The sequence below is a fragment of the Hippopotamus amphibius genome, chromosome 1 (genome assembly GCF_030028045.1).
Source record: "Hippopotamus amphibius kiboko isolate mHipAmp2 chromosome 1, mHipAmp2.hap2, whole genome shotgun sequence".
NCBI lineage: Eukaryota > Metazoa > Chordata > Mammalia > Artiodactyla > Hippopotamidae > Hippopotamus > Hippopotamus amphibius.
The window spans coordinates 50,543,499-50,562,897 of NC_080186.1; the positions used below are offsets into that span (position 1 = coordinate 50,543,499).

At 40.7% G+C, this 19,399-nt stretch overlaps 1 protein-coding gene across 11 annotated transcripts in view; it reads left to right on the forward strand.

The window, feature by feature from the left end:
- The window catches only part of FGGY (FGGY carbohydrate kinase domain containing), a 420,251-nt gene extending 403,475 nt beyond the window's left edge, over nt 1–16,776 (forward strand). For 9 of the 11 annotated variants that reach the window (XM_057712523.1, XM_057712514.1, XM_057712532.1 and 6 more), the window contains 2 exons: nt 11,695–11,756; nt 16,552–16,776. In XM_057712523.1, coding sequence (XP_057568506.1) covers nt 11,695–11,756; nt 16,552–16,633 — 144 coding nt within the window. In that variant the 3' untranslated portion in view covers nt 16,634–16,776. The remainder of the gene's footprint in view (nt 1–11,694; nt 11,757–16,551) is intronic. The other 2 variants (XR_009049724.1, XM_057712545.1) reach the window with 2 other exon arrangements.
- The last annotated feature ends 2,623 nt before the right edge of the window (nt 16,777–19,399 follow it).

Genomic DNA, 19,399 nt, shown 5'->3' on the forward strand with positions numbered 1-19,399 from the left:
CACACAGCTCCCAAACCCCTGGGAATCTGGAGTGAAGAGTGTCTTCTGTATACTAATGAGATGACTGGGGACTAGGGACCCCCAGATACCATCAACACAGGGGTTGGTCACCAGCAAGACCAAGGCATGATTAGAGGGTTGGAACTTTGAGCCTCACTCCCTGACCTCCAGGTAGGAAAGGGGGCTGGAGATTCAGTCAGTCACCAATAGCTAATGATTTACTTAATCGTAGCTACATGATGAAACCTCCATATAAACCTCTAAACAACAAGGTTTGGAGAGCTTTAAGTGGTGCACCCCAGAGCGCATACATCTTGCCTTATGCATCTCTTCCATTTGGCTGTTCCAGAGTTTTATCCTTTATAATAAACCAGGCATAGCAAGCAAACCGTTTTCCTGAGTTCTGTGAGCTATGCTAGCAAACCTGAGGTAGACAGGCTGGTCATGGGAACCCCCAGTGTATAGCTGGTCAATCAGAAGTACAGGAGGCCCCGAGACTTGTAACTGACATCTGAAGTGGGGGGCAGACTTGTAGGTCTGAGCCCTTCACCTCGAGTCTGACATGAACTCCAGGTAGTTAGTGTCAGAACTGAATTGAATTGTAGGACACCACTTGGTGTCTGCAGAGTTGGAGAACTGAGTGATGTGGGTGTGAGGAACCCACATATTTGGTGTCTGAAATATTAGGATTAAAAATAGCTCAGAGGAACAAAATCTAACTTACTTCAATAATCCATCCAATAATATTTTTTATTTTTATTTATTTTTATTTTATTTTTTTTGCCATGCCGTGTAGCTTGCAGAATCTTAGTTCCCCAACCAGGGGTCAAACCCGTGCTCCCCGTATTGGGAGTGCAGAGTCTTAACCACTGGACCACTAGTGAAGTCCCATCCAACAAATACTTACAGATCACCTTTTCTGACCAGACACAGTTCTTAGTGCAGTGAATGAATCAAGTAAAAACCCCTGGCCACATGGAGCTTGCATGCTGATGGAATACAAAATATGTAAAGTTGTTTATGGAGCATTTACTATGTGCTGCACTGTTCTAAGTGCTTTGCCTGAAATAACTCACATGGTCCTTAAAAGAGTCCTACTAGAGGCATACTGTTCTTATCCCCGTTTTTAGACGAGGAAACAGGCATAAAGAAGGTAAGTCATTTGTGCATGATAATGCAACTAGTTAAGTAGTAAAGCCCAACTTCAAACCCTGGCAGTCTGTGTCTGAAAAATCACTCTGACTGGTCCTGACTGTTGTTAGGGTACCGGTTGCAAGGTTGGTCAGAGATTGGGATACTTGAATTTTCAACAGTGCTGTGAGTAGATATTATTATTTCCACTTTGTAGGTGGGAACAGTGAGGCTTAGTTCACTCATGTGGTAAGTAGCAGGGCCCAGGTACGATCCTAAGCCTATTTATCTCTACAGCCTGACCTTTCCACTAGCACCTCCATTTCCTGCAAAATTGGAGACCTCCACACCCCTACCCTGCCTTTATGATCAAGAAACTAATCCAAGGCATATTTTAGAGTCAATATGGAAGAAATATTGAAAATTTTTATTTCCGTTTTGTAGGCATTCTATAATGGAAAATAAAACATAAATATACCAACACATACTTATAACATACACAGTGTTTTTTCTTTTATCTTTTTTAAATTGAGACATAGTGTACATAAGGTGAAATTCATAGATCCTAAGTGTACCATTTGATGAATTTTGATAAATGTGTACACCCAGGTAATCAACACACTAATAAACAAGATATATGTGTGTGTGTGGATGTGGATACGTAGGTAGGTAGGTAGGTAGGTAGACTGATACCATGTATTTAAAATTATAAATGAGGTATGAGTCTTCATGTCATGATTAGTGATAAAGACTTACCCCACTCTTTCCTTTCTCTCATCCCTTCCTACTTCTCAATTGACATTGTTGTCATGGAGGGTATACAGAATACCAGGTGCAGGTCAAAAGATGACTGTGTCAAAAAGAAAAACAAAGCAAAACAAATAGAAGAACAACTAGCCATTTCTTAATGCTTGTTGGAGGAAAGTCACATTGCTATACTTTGTTTTTCTATGGAGGGGTCATGTGCCTCAGCCCACACATTAGCATGTGAACTTGTTGTTCCAGTAAAATGAGTCAGAGTTCCTCAAGAAGGCAGATTCATGTATTTCAGAACTATGTGTCAGCATCTCTGAAAAAAGGTACAGTGTACTGTATTGGTGCATCTCACACACGCATTCTTACCCAAGGAGATCGCAAAGCTAATAAGCAGCAGAAGTGGGATTTGAACTCAAGCCCAGAGAACTCAAGCATCAGGCTTTTTGCATTGCAGAGAAGACAGGAGTGTCGGGTCTGAATGTAGGGTTAAGCAAAGGCCTGGAGTCTGAATCCTGGCTTTACTGCGTATTCGCTTTCTGAACTTGGGCAAATTCCTCATACTCTCTCTGTTCACTTCTTGGTCTCTAATGTGGGGATACCTGATGATATCTGTGTCATGAAGTTGCTTGAGAATTAAAGGGTCATGTGCATAAAGCAATTAGTACAGTGCACAACACAGAGTAAGCACCTGAGAAATGTTGGCTGAACCAGTAACCTAGCAACAGCCATGGAAGTTGGTTGCTGGGCCAATGGACACTATGTTTTTTAGATCATATACTCCATCAGTTAAAAAAATTTTGAGCTTACATGCTAAATACATGGAAACTTATTTATGAAAAAGCATATACATATTCTACCTTGCTTATAGATTATTTACATTGTAAAATATAGCTGAAATAAAATGTTATTTTATAATGATGTCATTGTACTAATATTATACAATATCTAAAGGAATGCTATTTATGGCTAGGTGAGTTTTTAATGATCTTTTAAAATGATGATGTGGGATTTATGATCCCATGATCAAGTGGGATTTATCCGAGGGATGCCAGGATTCTTCAATATACGCAAATCAATGTGGCACACCATATTAACAAATTGAAGAATAAAAACCATATGACCATCTCAATAGATGCAGAAAAAGCTTCTGACAAAATTCAACACCCATTTATCATAAAAACTCTCCAGAAAGTGGGCATAGAGGGAACCTACCTCAACATAATAAAGGCCATATATGACAAACCCACAGCAAACATCATTCTCAATGATGAAAAACTGAAAGCGTTCCCTCTAAGATCAGGAACAAGACAAGGGTGTCCACTCTCTCTACTACTATTCAACATAGTTTTGGAGATCCTTGCCACAGCAGTCAGAGAAGAAAAAGAAATAAAAGGAATCCAAATTGGAAAACAAATTAAAATTGTCACTGTTTGCAGATGACATGATACTATACATGGAAAATCCTAAAGATGCCACCAGAAAACTACTTGAGCTAATCAATGAATTTGGTAAAGTTGCAGGATACAAAATTAACACACAGAAATCTCTTGCATTTCTATATGCTAACAATGAAAAATCAGGAAGAGAAATTAAGGAAACAATCCCATGCACCATTGCAACAAAAAGAATAAAATACCTAAGAATAAATTAACTAAGGAGGTAAAAGACCTATACTCAGAACACTATAAGACACTGATGAAAGAAATCAAAGATGACACAAACAGATGGAGAGATATACCATGTTCTTGGATTGGAAGAATCAACATTGTCAAAATGACTACACTACCCAAAGCAATCTATAGATTCAATGCAATCCCTATCAAATTACCAATGGCATTTTTTTTTACAGAACTAGAACAAAAAATCCTAAAATTTTTATGGAGACACAAAAGATCCTGAATAGCCAAAGCAATCTTGAGGGGAAAAAAACAGAGCTGGAGGAATCAGATTCCCTGACTTCAGACTATGCTACAAAGCTACAGTAATCAAGACAATGTGGTACTGGCACAAAAACAGAAATATAGATCAGTGGAACAGGATAGAAAGCCCAGAGATAAACTACAGTCAACTAATCTATGACAAAGGATGCAAGGATATACAGTGGAGAAGAGGCAGCCTCTTCAATAAGTGATGCTGGGAAAACTGCACAGCTACATGTAAAAGAGTGAAATTAGAACACTCGCTAACACCATACACAAAAATAAACTCAATATGGATTAAAGACCTAAATGTAAGGCCAGACACTATAAAACTCCTACAGGAAAACATAGGAAGAACACTCTTTGACAAAAATCACAGCAAGATATTTTTGACCCACCTCCTAAAGTAATGGAAATAAAAACAAAAATAAACAAATGGGACCTCATGAAATTTAAAAGCTTTTGCACAGCAAAGGAAACTATAAACAAGATGAAAAGACAACCCTCAGAATGGGAGAAAATATTTGCAAATGACTCAGCAGACAAAGGATTCATCTCCAAAATATATAAACAGTTCATGCAGCTCAATATCAAAAAAACAAACTACCCAATCAAAAAATGGGCAGGAGACCTAAGTAGGCATTTCTCCAAAGAAGGCATACAGATGACCAAGAGGCACATGAAAAGCTGCAAAACATAACTAATTATTTGAGAAATGCAAATCAAAATCACAATGAGGTATCACCTCACACCAGTTAGAATGGGCATCATCAGAAAATCTACAAACAATAAATGCTGGAGAGGGTGTGGAGAAAAGGGAACCCTCTTGCACTGTTGGTGAGAATGTAAATTGATACAGCCACTATGGAAAACAGTATGGAGGTTCCTTAAAAAACTAAAAATGGAATTACTATATGGCCCAGCAATCCCACTATTGGGCATATACCCAGAGAAAACCATAATTCAAAAAGACCCATGCACCCCAATGTTCACTGCAGCACTGTTTACAATAGCCAGGTCACGGAAGCAACCTAAATGTCCATCAACAGAGGAATGGGTAAAGAAGATGTGGTGCATATTTACAGTGGAGTATTACTCACCCATAAAAAGAAATGAAATTGGGCCATTTGTAGAGACATGGATGGACCTAGAGACTGTCATACAGAGTGAAGTGAGTCAGAAAGAGAAAAACAAATATCTTATATTAACGCATATATGCAAAATCTAAAGAAATGGTGGAGATCAACCAATTTGCAAGGCAGAAATAGAAACACAGACGTAGAGAACAAACATATGGACACCAAGAGGGAAAAGTGGGGTGAGGGTGGGGGGGGTTGGGGTGGGATGAACTGGGAGATTGGGATTGCCATATATATATTACTAATAAGAAAAAAATATCAAATTGTACACTTTAAATATATACAGTTTATGTCAATTATATCTCAATAAAAATTCTTAATAATAAAATAAAATGATTATTGATGATTTCTGAATGATTTTGTATGTGCCTCTGTTTTTATATCTCAAGCAGTATTCTTTGTTTTTCTTTTTTTAATTGATGTATAGTTTATTTACAATATTGTATTCGTTTCAGGTGTACAGCATAGTGATTCGGTATTTTTACAAATTATACTCCATTAAAAGTTATTACAAGATAATGGCTTTGATTCCCTGTGCTGTACAATATATGCTTGTTGCTTATCAATTTGATTATAGTAGTTTATTTCTCTTAATCACCTGTCCCCATCTTGCACATCCCCCTTCCCTCTCCCCACTGGTAGACACTAGTTTGTTCTCTACATCTGTGTCTGTCTCTGTTTTACATATGCTTTCAATTGTGGTATTTTTTTAGATTCCACATATAAATGATATCACAGAGTATTTGTCTTTCTTTATCTGACGTTTCACTAAGCATAATATTTTCTAGGTCCAGCTACACTGCTGCAAATAGCAGAATTGCATTCTTTTTATGGCTTAGTAATATTCCTGTGTGTGTGTGTGTGTGTGTGTGTGTGTGTAAAACATCTTCTTTATCCATTCATCTGATGATGGACAACAAACAGTATTTTTGATAATTTTTATTTTTTCCCAATTCTTGTCTCATCTGACTAGATCCTCATTGTTTTTACCTTATAATATGAAGAGCTAGTACCAAATAAGCAAGAGTATCATCATTTTTTTGTTTGTTTACTTGAATCTGAATTATCACTATTGCCTTTAATCCATTGGTTGAATCTTTCTCAGCTGCCTGCCCGTTTTGTAAGGGTTTATTTAAATACAGTACGATAATACCTGTAAACCTACCAACCTGGAACATGTGAATGATGACAGGTAGCAAACCCCTGGAAGCTGGGGACATAGAATGGAGTGCCCTGCTCTCATCCCTGGTGTTGTAGAGCACTCATCCTTCCCTTAGGACACCTGACACATCTTACTCACTCATGACTGTCTGGTGTGGGGACTAACTGATGGATCTGATGACAATCTGCATAATAAACCTGAATTGATTTCTTTAGTCTAAAAGGCATATAAATGGCGCTTCCAGTATTTTCTTCTGGAATCTTAAGAGATCATCTCCAACACTCCCTGGAGCGCATGTATGCCATTTTAGAAACACCGTTAGATGATCTTCTGTTGCCTCTGTCGTGAAAGGCATCACCCTTCCATTCAGCAGCTTGGCAAACATTAACCCAGCAGCTGTAAGTGCTAGGACCGTGTTAGGCATGAGACCTACAGTGACACAGTTCCTACCTTCAGGGAGTTCACAGTGTAGCTCCCACCAGGCCAGGTCCTGGTTATTCTTCCCTGTAGACCGTGACTCTGGGCACTGCCAAGCTTGCAGTGAGTGCCCTTTGGTGCCTAGGTCTAGACTACCTGCCAGCCTTCCCCGAGTCTTAAGGCCATTGTTCCCCTTCCCCTGAGTGGGAGAGAAGGTATCACATCCCCTGCTCCCCGAATTGCCAACATTCCTGTGGCTGCCACTCATGGAATCCCCATCTTCTCCCTGGGTGCTGAAGACCTCCTTCCTTTCTTGACTCTAACTTCCCTGGGTACCTCACCCAGAATAGCCTAAAGCCCTTGGGAGCCTTGGCAGCTCCCAAGCCAGGCCACAACACTAGAGAACTGGGAGTTCCCTGTACCCACCACAGGCCTGGTGACTGCCAGGGCCGCGCTCAGGGAAGTGGTGCGCAGCGTGTGCAGACTGGTATCTCGGCCTTGACACGGCAGGGAAGGGTCAGACCCCATGAATGCGGTCTTTCATGGCCTTGGTACAGGGCTCCTATTTTTTCCTACAGAAACCCTTACACTTGCTTTCAGAAGTGACGATCAAATGTGAACTTTCATGGTTTATTTATAGCTCGGCCTTATAGAGAGAAAGAAAAGAAGTGATTAAAAGGCAATTTTACCAAATATTTTGTTTTTAAAAGCTCTCATTGTGTGGGCAAAAAGGAAAGAGAGAAGTCCCTGTCTTCGTTGTGCTGTCTAGACTCCCAAACAAAGAGGGTAGCGTGCTACAAACCCAGATTGTCTGACTCCTGCCTGCTGACAAAAAAATATGAATTTTGAAGCCAACTTCAAATAAACCCTTTGAACAGAAATATATTGTGGGGGTGACTATATGTAGCACGTGTCAGCATTTCCATAATAAATTCACATTGTTTGGCTGCGGTAATTTCCAGATTTACTGCAGCCAGTGGGTTCATGAGGTTTCAGTTTTGTGTTAATTATTTGGAGAAATGGGAAAACTCAGCAGTGCTATTTCTGATGACAGCACTGATTCTCTGGGCATTCTCCATTTTTGTGTCAAATACCCGTAATGAGCCCTGCCTCCCAGGAGAGAAGAAAGGAAGCACGAGTTATTTTGACTGCCTGTAGAAGCATAACTGTCTTTTAGAGTAGAGGATAGTTTTATTTCCCTTCACGTGATCAAATTCCTGTATGCCGCAGTATAAAGTTTAGAAGACAGATAAAACAAGTTAACAATAGAAAAAATGATCACCCATGCTCTTGAACCTGTTAATATTTCAATATATTTTCATCCATTGTTTATTATGAATATGGAACAGTTTTTGAGATAGAATTGAAAGACAACTGTCCATTTACTCCCACTGTCCATTTACATTTGTGCAGTAGAGCTAGTTTCTCTCTGCCCTGGTTAAAAATTCTGACAGTTCCATTACTTTCTTAGATAAGTAGAAAGTCATTTAGATAATGCAAGTTTTATGGTCCCTTTAAGTCATAAGACATAACCAAAATTCAAACATCAGAATACCAGGAATATATAATAATCATCACTTCAATTTTTGTCTAAAGATAAGACAACTCCTACTCATCCAGTCGGGACTCCTGCAAATGTGAGAAGGTGGCTGTGATCAGATTCTTCTTTTTTTCCCCATTCACTTTCTCTCCGATATGTATTGGCTTTTCTCTTATTCTTCTGAGGCGGTTGGAAGGTGTAAGGGAAGAGAGCTCAGGGGTGTAGGAAACTTCTTATCTTGATCAGCACTGTCATAAGTGGACTTCATGCTAAGTCTGATAGGTGTTTACAGCTAGGCCCCATTGTAGATTTTTTTTTGAAGACTTTCCACTTCTGTATCCTGTCCTTGTCCTTCTCTATTCTAGTAGATTGCTTATTCTTTTAATTCCTTAAGAATCCAGTAGTTTGCCTCAAACTTCTTTATGCAGGCTCCCTCTGCCTCCTTAGGTGACCGTATTGGACAGGACCTAAGACAAGCCACAAAGCCCTCCGGCCTGTGGCCGCCTCAGGTTCATGGGCAACAGTCATGCCTTTTGGAATCTGACAGACTGGCAGTGCTGGCTGGTCCCAGAGCATCACTCCTTCGCTTCTACAGCGCCAGCACCTCTCCTCCAAACAGGAGCCACACTCAACCCACCCTGTCCCACAGCCTCAGTGACACACAGCCAGATCCCTGTTGGTGTCAGTGAAGTGGTGCTCTCAGCTCACCCCCGGAAGGAGCCCTGATGCTCAGTCAGCACACAGCTCTCTCCTAAAAATCCATCTCTTTTTCTGACCTTCTGCATGGATGAAAGGTTTAAGAGTTGATTTATGGGTCCTCAACTACCCTTTCTACAAATTCTTCAGGGTGGTCTGTTTCCAGCTCACTTTGGTATCTTATATCTGTCAACTGTAGATCTCAGACAAAACTTCCATTTTAGCATTCTTTCACGTGTATGGTTCTTAAGTTCATTCATCCCGTAGACATTCGTTGAGCATGTACGATACACCAGATGCTGAGTTTGGCAGTGGAAACAATTATAACGGTTCCTGCCTTAAGGAGCAGGAGTCTAGTTGGGGCGGCTGACATGCCAACAAAAAATTGCGATGCCATGTTATAAATGCTATGGTAGATGGAAGCACACATTTCTGGGGGAGCAAATAACTCATTCTAGGTGGGAGGCAGCCGGTGGGGCTGACTCAGGAAAAACCTTCTGTGGAATCAATACCTGAGCTAAGTTTAACATTTAAATCTGTACTTTTTTGAGAAGCGAAATAACCTCTTTTTAAACCTTTGAAATCTTGATCACTGTCATTCCTCAATAATTTATTTTAAAAATAAGCAAAGGTAACTTGAAGAAAGAAAAGAAGAATTCCCTGCTATCTACCCTGTGTCCACACATCTGTTGCAGGAGGAAATGAGGTGACATTTATGGGGCTCCTTCTATAATACGAGTTTCCTGGATCCCACCCACGAAGGCAGTCCTGGAATGTCGGCTCCAGTCTGAAACCTAAGCACGACCTCGAGGAGTATTCCCCAAGGGTATTTTCAAGATTCAGAGGAGGCAAGAGGAGGTGGGGTTCTCCCTAAAATGGGGAGAGCGGAGCATCGCTAAGAAGGAAGAAGCAAGCCCAAAACAAGACAACTAGTGGCAAAGTTGGCAATGGGGATGGCTGAGATGGAGACCATGTCAGCAAGACATGGGGCTTACTTTAAGGGAATCAGAACTTCATTTATGAAGGAAAACGTACTGACATATGTTGGGGTGAGCAGAGCTCTGAAAATGTTCTTAAGTGGAACAGCAGTGACCACAGTAAGATGTGTTTGCTCTTTTGTAAAATGGCCCCAGACTGCCCTTTGTTGCTTCATGTCCTTTCACCTCGGTTCCCTTTTCAATAATTTTTCAAATCTCCTCCTTAATAAGGCGGCCGTTTCTTTCTGCCATCAGTGTGCTCGCTACCCTCAGCGTCTCTGATCTCCTAAACAGCACTTTTAAATCCACTGGGTACTAGGAAACCAGATAACTTGTTCAGAATGTCCATGGCGTTCTTGGGAAAGTGTTGGTAGAACATCTTTGCCAGATTGGAGATATGTGTAAGTGATTAGCAGATGAAAAAGTATCAAGTTTCTTGATCCTGGAGTAACTATTGAAAAGAAGTTTATCTGCTTCTAGCATAGTATTTATCATGCTCTATTTTGATCATAATAAATGTCTTTTCCATTCTATGGTGAGCTCTTTGATGAAAGGACCCATTCATTCTTCATCTCTGTATCCCATATATATTGGATGCTGTGCTTGGCACATAAAAGGGGCTCAATATGTTTTATGAATATTCTAGGTAGTGAGATTAAGCAGCAAATAGACAAATCTCCCAGCCTGTGTAGCTTACATTCTGGTTAGAACAAGGGATGGAGAGGCAGAGAAGGAACACATAAACTAGTAAGTACATGATTTGTCAGAAGGGAATTAGTGATAAATAATAAATATAATATTTACATAATTATATAATTAAATATAGATATATATGTGTGTGTGTATATATAGAATCACAAGTCAAGTGGTAAAGATGTTAAAGGAAACACTTGGATATGTTTTGAAGATACCCAGGGCTTTTCACATTCTGTGTGGCAGTCAGCTTTTTACATTTCTTTCCTCCTCTGCTAGTATGTGAGTTTCTCTGGGGCAAAGAGTAGGTCTTAGGCAAATCTGTATCCCTAACACAGTGTCTGGTACCTAGTGAGTAATTAATAAATGTATAGAATAAGGAGTTGTACATATGTGACCCCACAATGACTACATCCTTAATAAGAGTTCAAAAGCTACTCCCAAGTTAGGACCTCTTCTGAGGAGCTTTGACATGCTCTTCCTTACAGTCTCCCCAGGCAAGTCTTTGGACTCCAAAGCTTAGGTTCTCTCCATTCCTCCTAACTTTCCCATGAACTTGACAGCATTGGGAGACTGCCCAAGGAAACCTGACCTTTCCATTCCTATAATGGAGCTGACACAAGCTATGGTTGATCTCTGCTGCTGTTCACGCTGACCATGTCCACCAAGACACTGCAGCGTGCTGATTGCCCACTTGCCCCATTGCAAAGGCAAGAATTTCTTGAGGTCAAGTCCATTAGACTCTTCCTGGAGGCCGCACATCTGTATGCACAATTGCAGAGACTGCTAGAAAAAGAACTAAAAGTGAAATGAAGAGGTCTTAAATAGTCTATCCTAAAGCACAGGTGCAAAGTGGCTTCCGCTCGACTACCGTTATCCTGAATTAAGTAGACAACATGTTCAGTGGTTGATTATGCTGCTTTCTCAAGCCCTGGTGTCCAGGCAATGCAAAGGGGAAGTAACTCCCTCCCACCACCCCCTGCAAGCCATCACAAAAGTGCTTTGCCTTCCAGGTTGTTTATGCCTTGGAGGTCTTAATAGGCAACCATTTATTAAGCCCAGGCTGTGTGGTCATAGATGTACCTTTTAATGTTCATTGGATTTTAATCTTATCACCAGAGAAAATAAGTTGAAAAAAAAAAATGGACTCACTGAATCTCTTACAGGGAGTAAATTCTCATTCGAATGTTCTCGCTTGTGACAAGCCTCACTGTGGTTTTAACTTTCCAACTTAGCTTTCTGTGCTCTGTTTTCCATTTGACAGGAGGCAATGGCAAGAATGAGCAAAGTTGGGAAAGTTGTGTTTCCTAGACGTGAGGATAAAAGGTACGTTTATATGTTTTCTGTGCACAATGGTGAGGAAAGGACAACAGACACGTGCAACTCTAGAGCTGGAATAAACCTCAGGGGTCAGCAAGCCAGGCCTTTCATTTAATAGTTGATAAAACTAAGTCTCAGAGAGGTAAAGTCACTTGCAATTCCCTAAGATCACAGAGCTAGGTAGGGTCAGACCTGGGAGTCAAATACATACTTTGGAACTCTCAAACTAATGTTTTTTCCCTAGGTCTTTATCAGTAAATCTGGTCTCATCTGTTCTAAAATGGGAATCTCTTATGTCTTCCCACACAGTAGCATCTGTGCGTTCCTCCACCCTTTACATCATGTGACTTTGAGGGCTACAACATGACTGTTTTTAAATTGAAGTATGGTTGATTCACAATATCCTGTTAGTTTCAGGTATACAGCGCAGTGATTCAATTATATATATATTCTTCAGATTCTCTTCCTTTATAGGTTATCACAAAATATTGAGTATAGTTCCCTGTGCTATACAGTAGGTCAACATGACTTTGATTAATATTTTAACCCCAATTCGCAAAACACTAATTTATAGAGTGCCTGCTATGTTCAAGGCATTATAGTCTTTGGCATCTAGGCAGGACTTAGAAGGGAATAAGGCACAATCTTATTTATGCGGTAGATCTTTTCAGGACAAAGGGATATGTTATATAATAGAAGTATTACCAGGTGACAAAGTAACCCAAAACAGAAAAGAATTTGACCCTGTAGGAGTGAGGGAAAGCTTTTGGGAGGAGATTAAGTGTAGCTGTCTTTTTTTTTTTTTTTTAAGCAAAAGAAGATTTATTTAGAGAGATACACACTCCACAGACAGAGTGTGGTCCATCTTGGAAGGCAAGAGGCCAGTGTAGCCGTCTTTAAATGCTTAAAAGAAGTCAGAGTGGCCAAAACCAAAAGGAACTTTGTCAGTAGAGGGAATAACATAGGCAAAGTAATAAAGGTGGGAACAGCATCGTATGTTCAGGAAACTGTGAACAACTCATAATTCCGAAATGCAAAGTATGAGAAGGGAGATGGCAGGAAGTGAAACTGAGTGTGAGGGGAAGAGAGGGGGGTCCTCTCATAAGGACGTTGAGGCTGTGCTAAGAACCTCAGGCTTCATCCTTCCTGTGGAATGGAGATACTGAATTTTAGGCAGTGGTGGGACCTGGTCAGATGCAGATGTTAGAAAGATCCTCCTAGAGGATGCTTTAGAGGGCCTACCAGTAGAAGCAGAGAGACCAGATGGAAAGCTTTTCAACATTCCAGCTGAGAGATGACAAGGACCTATGTTAAGTCACTGGTAGTGAGTTAAGGCATAACTCAGTCACTCATTTGAGATTAGGACATAAGAGCAAATTCTGCCTTATGTAATAGACAGGCAGAAGTGCTGATCCTACCAAAGCACGATCAACACTTAACAGCGTTGAAATGTCCCTGGAAAAAGCCATCAAACATCCTTTTATTTTCTTAACGAAGGTCTTCCAATGGAGCTGAACTGTTAATCCTGTGCATATAAACCGCTCTCTAAATAGCCGGGTCAGTGGAGCAGGCCCTTCCATGGGGGAGCTCAGTGCAGGAGTGTTGAGAGATCTGAGTTCTGCGTGGCAGTGGGAGCCCTGGGCTAGCAGCATCCCTTCTGTTGAAATTAGAAACAGATTATTCTTCTCCATCTCTTCACTGACCCTCTGAAGACTTTTGAGAGAAGTCTGTTTTTATGTTCTTTGAGTAGATCCCACGTGTTCTTTCGAAAAGAATCCTTGGCTTCTTGCTGTCAGCCTCTGTGAGGGAGGCACACGCGATGCTCCAACACCATCTGCAGGCGGCCCAAAGATATGCAAGTGGAAAGAGAGCCAGTTTCCTTCTGAACTACTCTCAACATCTCTTCCTTGACTCAAATCACGTTCTCGTCTATACAGAGCACTTACTCAGGTCTGTGCCACACAGACCTAAGTTTGGAAAGAAACATTTGCATATCATATATCTGATAAAGGATTACTATCCATATACAGAGAATTCCTAAAACTCAACAACCAGAAAACCAACAACCCAAATCAAAAATGGGCAAAGGACTTGAATAGACATTTCTCCAAAAAGGATATACAAATGGTCAATAAGCACATTGGATGCTCAACACCACTAATCATTAAGGAAATACAAATCAAAACTACAGTGAGATACCAATTTTTACCAATTAGGATGGCTACTGTCAGAAAAACAGAAAATAACAAGTGTTGACAAGGATGTGGAAAAATTGGTTGCCTTGCACAATGTTGGTCAGGTGTAAAATGGTGCAGCCACTGTGGAAAATAGTACGGTGGTACCTCAAAAGTGAAAGAATTACCGTATAACCCAGAAATTCCACTTCTGGGTATGTGCCCAGAAGAACTGAAATCAGGGTCTCAAAGAGATATTTATACACCCATGTTCATAGCAGCATTATTCACAGTAGCTAAAACATGGAAGCCACCCAAGTGTCCATTGACATATGGATGGATAAAGAAAAAGTGGTATATACATACAATGGAATATTATTCAGCCTTAAAAGGGAAGAGAGTTCTGAACTATGCTGCAACATGGATGAACCTTGAGGACATTGTGTTAGTGAAAAGAGCCAGTCACAAAATGACAAATATTGTATGACTCTACTTGTATGAGGTACTTAGGACAGTCACATTCATGGAGAGAAAATAGAATGTTGGTTGCCAGGGGCTAGGGAGAAGGGGAGAATGGAGTTATTGTTTAACGGGTGGAGTTTTAGTTTTGGAAGATGAAAAGAGTTCTGTGGATGGATGGCGATAATGGCTGCACCATAATATAAGTGTACTTAAAAATGGCTAAAATGGTAAATTTCATGTTACGTATATTTTACCACAATTTTAAAAATTGGAAAATAAAAAGCACAGGAAAAGAAGCACCTTGGACCTCAGCTTCCCATGTGTAAAAAAGGAAAAATATAGTCTCTCCATCTTTTGACATTTCAGGATGATAGAAGGATGCAAGAAGCAGATTAGCTCACACTTGTAAGCACTTGACAGCTCACAGAGGATTTCATGTTCATTTTCGTGTTTAAAATTCAGTCACTCTATGACATAGGTACTGTTATCGTCCCTCTTACAGCAGAGAAACTGAGACTCAGACCATTTAAAGAAGTTGCTCCAAATCACCTAGGCTTCTCTGCCTGGAAAGCTGATGCTTTTCTCACTGTATGAAGAATAAGGCCAATGAACAAAGTTGCTACAAAGTTGTCGGTATTAAAATAGGAAATCTTCAAGTGTATGAGAAGGAGTGCTGATCCAAGCTCCCTTCCAGAAGTTTTCCAAAGTCAGAAAATCCATCTCATACAGTGAAAAAATTGCTTGACATTAGATTGTCAGAGAGAGCATTTGAAGAAGAAAATTGCTGTCCCCAAAATCATTCTGTGATTAATAAATTTGGAGGCTCATAGAGCAGGTTTTAGTAGAACCTACCTGTAGTGAAATTGATGATAATATTGGAATATTAATTTTTAAGTAGTAACTGTAACAAGCATTGATATCACTTGCTGTGAGCCAGGCACTGTTCTAAGTGCTTCTCAAGTGTTACCTCATTTAGTTCACATAACAGCTCTATTGAGGTAGATCTTATAATTTTTCCCATTTACAAATAGGGACATTTAGAAACAAATAGAGTAAGTAACATATCCATGGTCACACAGCTAGTAATGTGGCCAAGCTGAGATTCAAACCCAGTCCATCTCTTAACCCTGTGTTTGGCCCCATCACACCTCTTAAGTTACCAAAATTCTTAAGGTAGAAATTCTGGGCAAGGGGATTCCTATTAATCAATTTAGATCTGCATGTTACAGGTAGAAGTCCCTGTTTGCATTCAGGGTTACTCTTACACTCTCTTCTTCAATTCCCAAGCTTGCACCAAAGCTTCTTCATGAGGACCTCTTTTCAGAGCACCCCAGAATCTACCAAGACATGCTAGACAGGCTTCATCAACCCCTTACCCCACGTCAGCTCCTCCCAACCGAGAGGGATAAGGGCCAAGCTGCCATCTGGAAGTATAATTTGTCTTAGCTACTCTTGTCCTGTTCAAGATTGTGATCTCGAGGTAGCTTCAGCTGTTTTGCAGTCTGACTTACGGCCAACACCAGTTCTAACAGGTCTCATCTAAAGGCTCAGCCGGAGACTACAGGAGACCAGGTCCCCTGTGGGATGCCTGGAAGGCAGGGCACAGCTCCAGGAAAGGCATTAGTCACGTTTTCATGGGGTTTTACTCCCAGGTAAAGCAGTCTGCAAAGGAAATGTAGGTGCAGAATCTGCAAAGGGTGATTAAAATGTTCAGTCTCATCCCTGGTGAGTCTGTGACTTTAAACCAGTCACTAAACTGGGGTGGGGAGGTGGGGTAGTCATATATGAAATACTTATTGAAGCTGGGAATGTGAATGGTCCTGCGTCAAGCCTGGGACTTTCACTGTGTTATAGTGGAGGCTTTGAAGTCAGATAGCCCTGAGTTTCAATTCCAGCCCTATCAATTTTTAGCGATGCTATTTTAGATTTGCTTCTTTGAGCAAATCTAAAATCTAAAATCTTTACCTCTAAAATGGAGATATAGGTTCACCCATGGAGGTTAAAGATAATGGGTATGAAACGTTGCTCAGGATGCTGTCAGCATCCAAAAGATGGGAAGTGTCTGCGAAACCGTAACAGATACACTCCTGTTCTTCTAAATGTCAGGGGAAGCTGCGTAACAGTTTTGCTTGAGATGATTCAACATATTTATTTTTCTCCTACAGATATTATGACAAGAAATACCAAGTATTCCTGAAGCTGGTTGAACACCAGAAGGAGTATGCAACCATCATGAAAGGGGACTGAAAGGAGCTTGAAGGGGCTGATGCCAGGTTCATGTCATTGCATCAGGGACCTCTGTCATTTCACCTTGTATTCAAGACCCTTAGGTATCATTTCATCATTTCTGTATTGTCTTTTAATAAAGAAAACTGAGACATGTGCAACCAGAACTAGAGTCTTCCATTTCAAAATACCACCATTATTTACTTGGTAGTTTCCACAGGTACCATCATGGAGACAGAAGTTTCACCAATAGTCATAGGATCTCCTATGGGACTAGAACTTGGGGATCATTCAATCCAGGAGAAACTGTCCTTAGTAATTGATACAGGGTCAGCTGCTAAAGACATCGCTTCAGGTAGGACATCTAATGTTTATTCTATAGGTGGCTAAATATTTGTTATTAACTTTTTATTTGGAAATAATTTCAAACTTACAGAAAAATTACAATAATAGGAATAATACAGGGAACACACATGTACCTAACTTTTACCTTCAAATAATTATCCCATCTGCTTTTTTCCATCATTTATGTGTTTTCTCTATATGTGTGTGTGTGTATATATTCATATATGAATACACATACACATAACTTTTTATGAATCATTTGAGAGTAAATTTTAGTAGACAGTTTTTATATAGCACTGTCATTTAATCTACCATTCACATTCCAATTTTGTCAATAATTCAATAACGTCTTTTATGGCATTCTTCCCTCCTGCATAGGATCCAGTTTAGACACAGATATTGCATTTAACTGCAGAATAGTTATCTTGCAAACGTCATATTAAAGATAGGTACAGGCCGGAATCATCGCTGGATCCAGGAGGAAACTTTGATGAGTAACAGGATATATGTGTGGTCTTAAAATGTCTCCTCACGGATTGTTTATCAGTTACAAGAAGAAAAAGAATGTTAACTATTCAGGGAAGAAATAGGACAACATCTTGACTGAGTGATCAAAATTAACTTCAGATGGGTCAATAGACATCATGGGCCTCCAGATGTGATGGCCTGAAAAGGACACATCATTCTGGCTGGCAGTGCATAGCCTGGATCTAATCATAAGGAAACATCAGACAAAACCCAAATTGGGCAGCATTCTGTTTTTTTAATAGACTGTACTCTTTAAAAATATCTATGTCATAAAGACAAAGTGTATGGAAGAGAAACATGGTGGCTAAAAGCTTTTGATGTAGACAAGTGTTTGAAAACACAACTACCGTTACTTTAGTTAGTACCATAACACACACATACAAACACAAACATACACATGTGTACATACACACACACACACACACACACACACACACACACACACACACACACACACAGAGTACCATTTTGGACCAAAGAGTAACTGCTAGTTTTGATTCTAGAGCTTTCATCATTCAGATGAGTTTGGATAGAGAGCATATGGAACTTCAGCAACATAAGTCAGCAGGTAGAAGAGAAAAAGCCACTACAGCTCAGTCATCAAACATCTTTTGGAATACTTATTCTGTGCCAGGTATTGTGCTATACACTGGAGTACAGGGATAAAGAAAACATGGTGCCTGCCCTCAGGGAGCTCCCAGTATAAGAGAAACAGAGACAAGTCAATTGATCACAGTACATTGTAAGAGGTGCCGCGTTAAAGGCCAGGCACCTGCTGCCACAGAGCACATCAAACAGCCGGGAAAGGAGGAAGCAACGGAAGGTTGACAGATTGGATGGAAAGCATTATGATGTAATGGCTGTGAGCCCTGGCTTGGGATTCTAGGCCTGGCTTCACCTCTGACTTGCTGTGTGACTTTGAGAAAGGCCCTCAATCTTCCTAAGCTTCAGTTTTTGGATGAAGATATTCATAGTACCTACTTCACCAGATCATAATGAGGATTAAGTGAAATAATACCTGTAAAGCACTTAGCTCAATTATCTGGACCATGCCTGTCTTTTTGCAGGACATTGCACCTAGGAGATGCTCAGAAAAATAACAATAAAAATTATGAGTAGGACGACCACACCCAGTTGCCAAGGCCAGCTCTGTAATAGCATTCCACAGTATCCAAAGGACATAGAGATCTTGGGCATGCACTATGGTGTGAGGGTAGGTGTGGCTGTCCAATCCAGCAAGCTCTGGCAGCAAGAAGCAGCCCAGTTCATTCACCTAGACCCCAGCCAGAACTTGGGCTAGGGATGAGAAGGATTGGGGAGTCAGATTCAGCACCCTTCTGAGAAGTCAGGTGCAGCAGGATCTAGGCTAGATGTCAGGACCACAGTCAGACAGGCTCAGGCTGCTATTGCTGATCAGCACTGACTTAGAAACCAGGGCAGGCCTGGGCCCCCTCAGGCAGAGCAGCAGTGAATGCAGAAGCTGTGCCTGGCTAGGAACCCAGAGGTAGGAGGGTGAATAATTAGCAACTATTTGTCAAGCCCTTCCTGTACGTTCTCTGCAGTTCTTACCATAGCATAACTTATGATATTAACTTCACGTTCCAGTTGAGAAAGCTAAGGCTCAAAAAAAGATAAACAGCTAGCCCACAGCCCCTCAGGTGGCAGTAGAGACAGGATTCAAATCCAGATCTGTCTGGGTGGAAAGCTTGGGTGTTAACCATCTTGTAACAACTGCAGAAGAACCCAGCCCCACCATCTGCTCTTTGGTTAGAGTACTCGTGCTGTGGGTGACCAGAGGGGCTGCTGGGCATTCTCTCAGGCAACTCCTATCCTAACCAAACCTGACCTAGGGTTCCCACTGTTTTATAGAGAAAGGAAAACACACAGAGACGAGGCAGGGAACATAGAAACCCT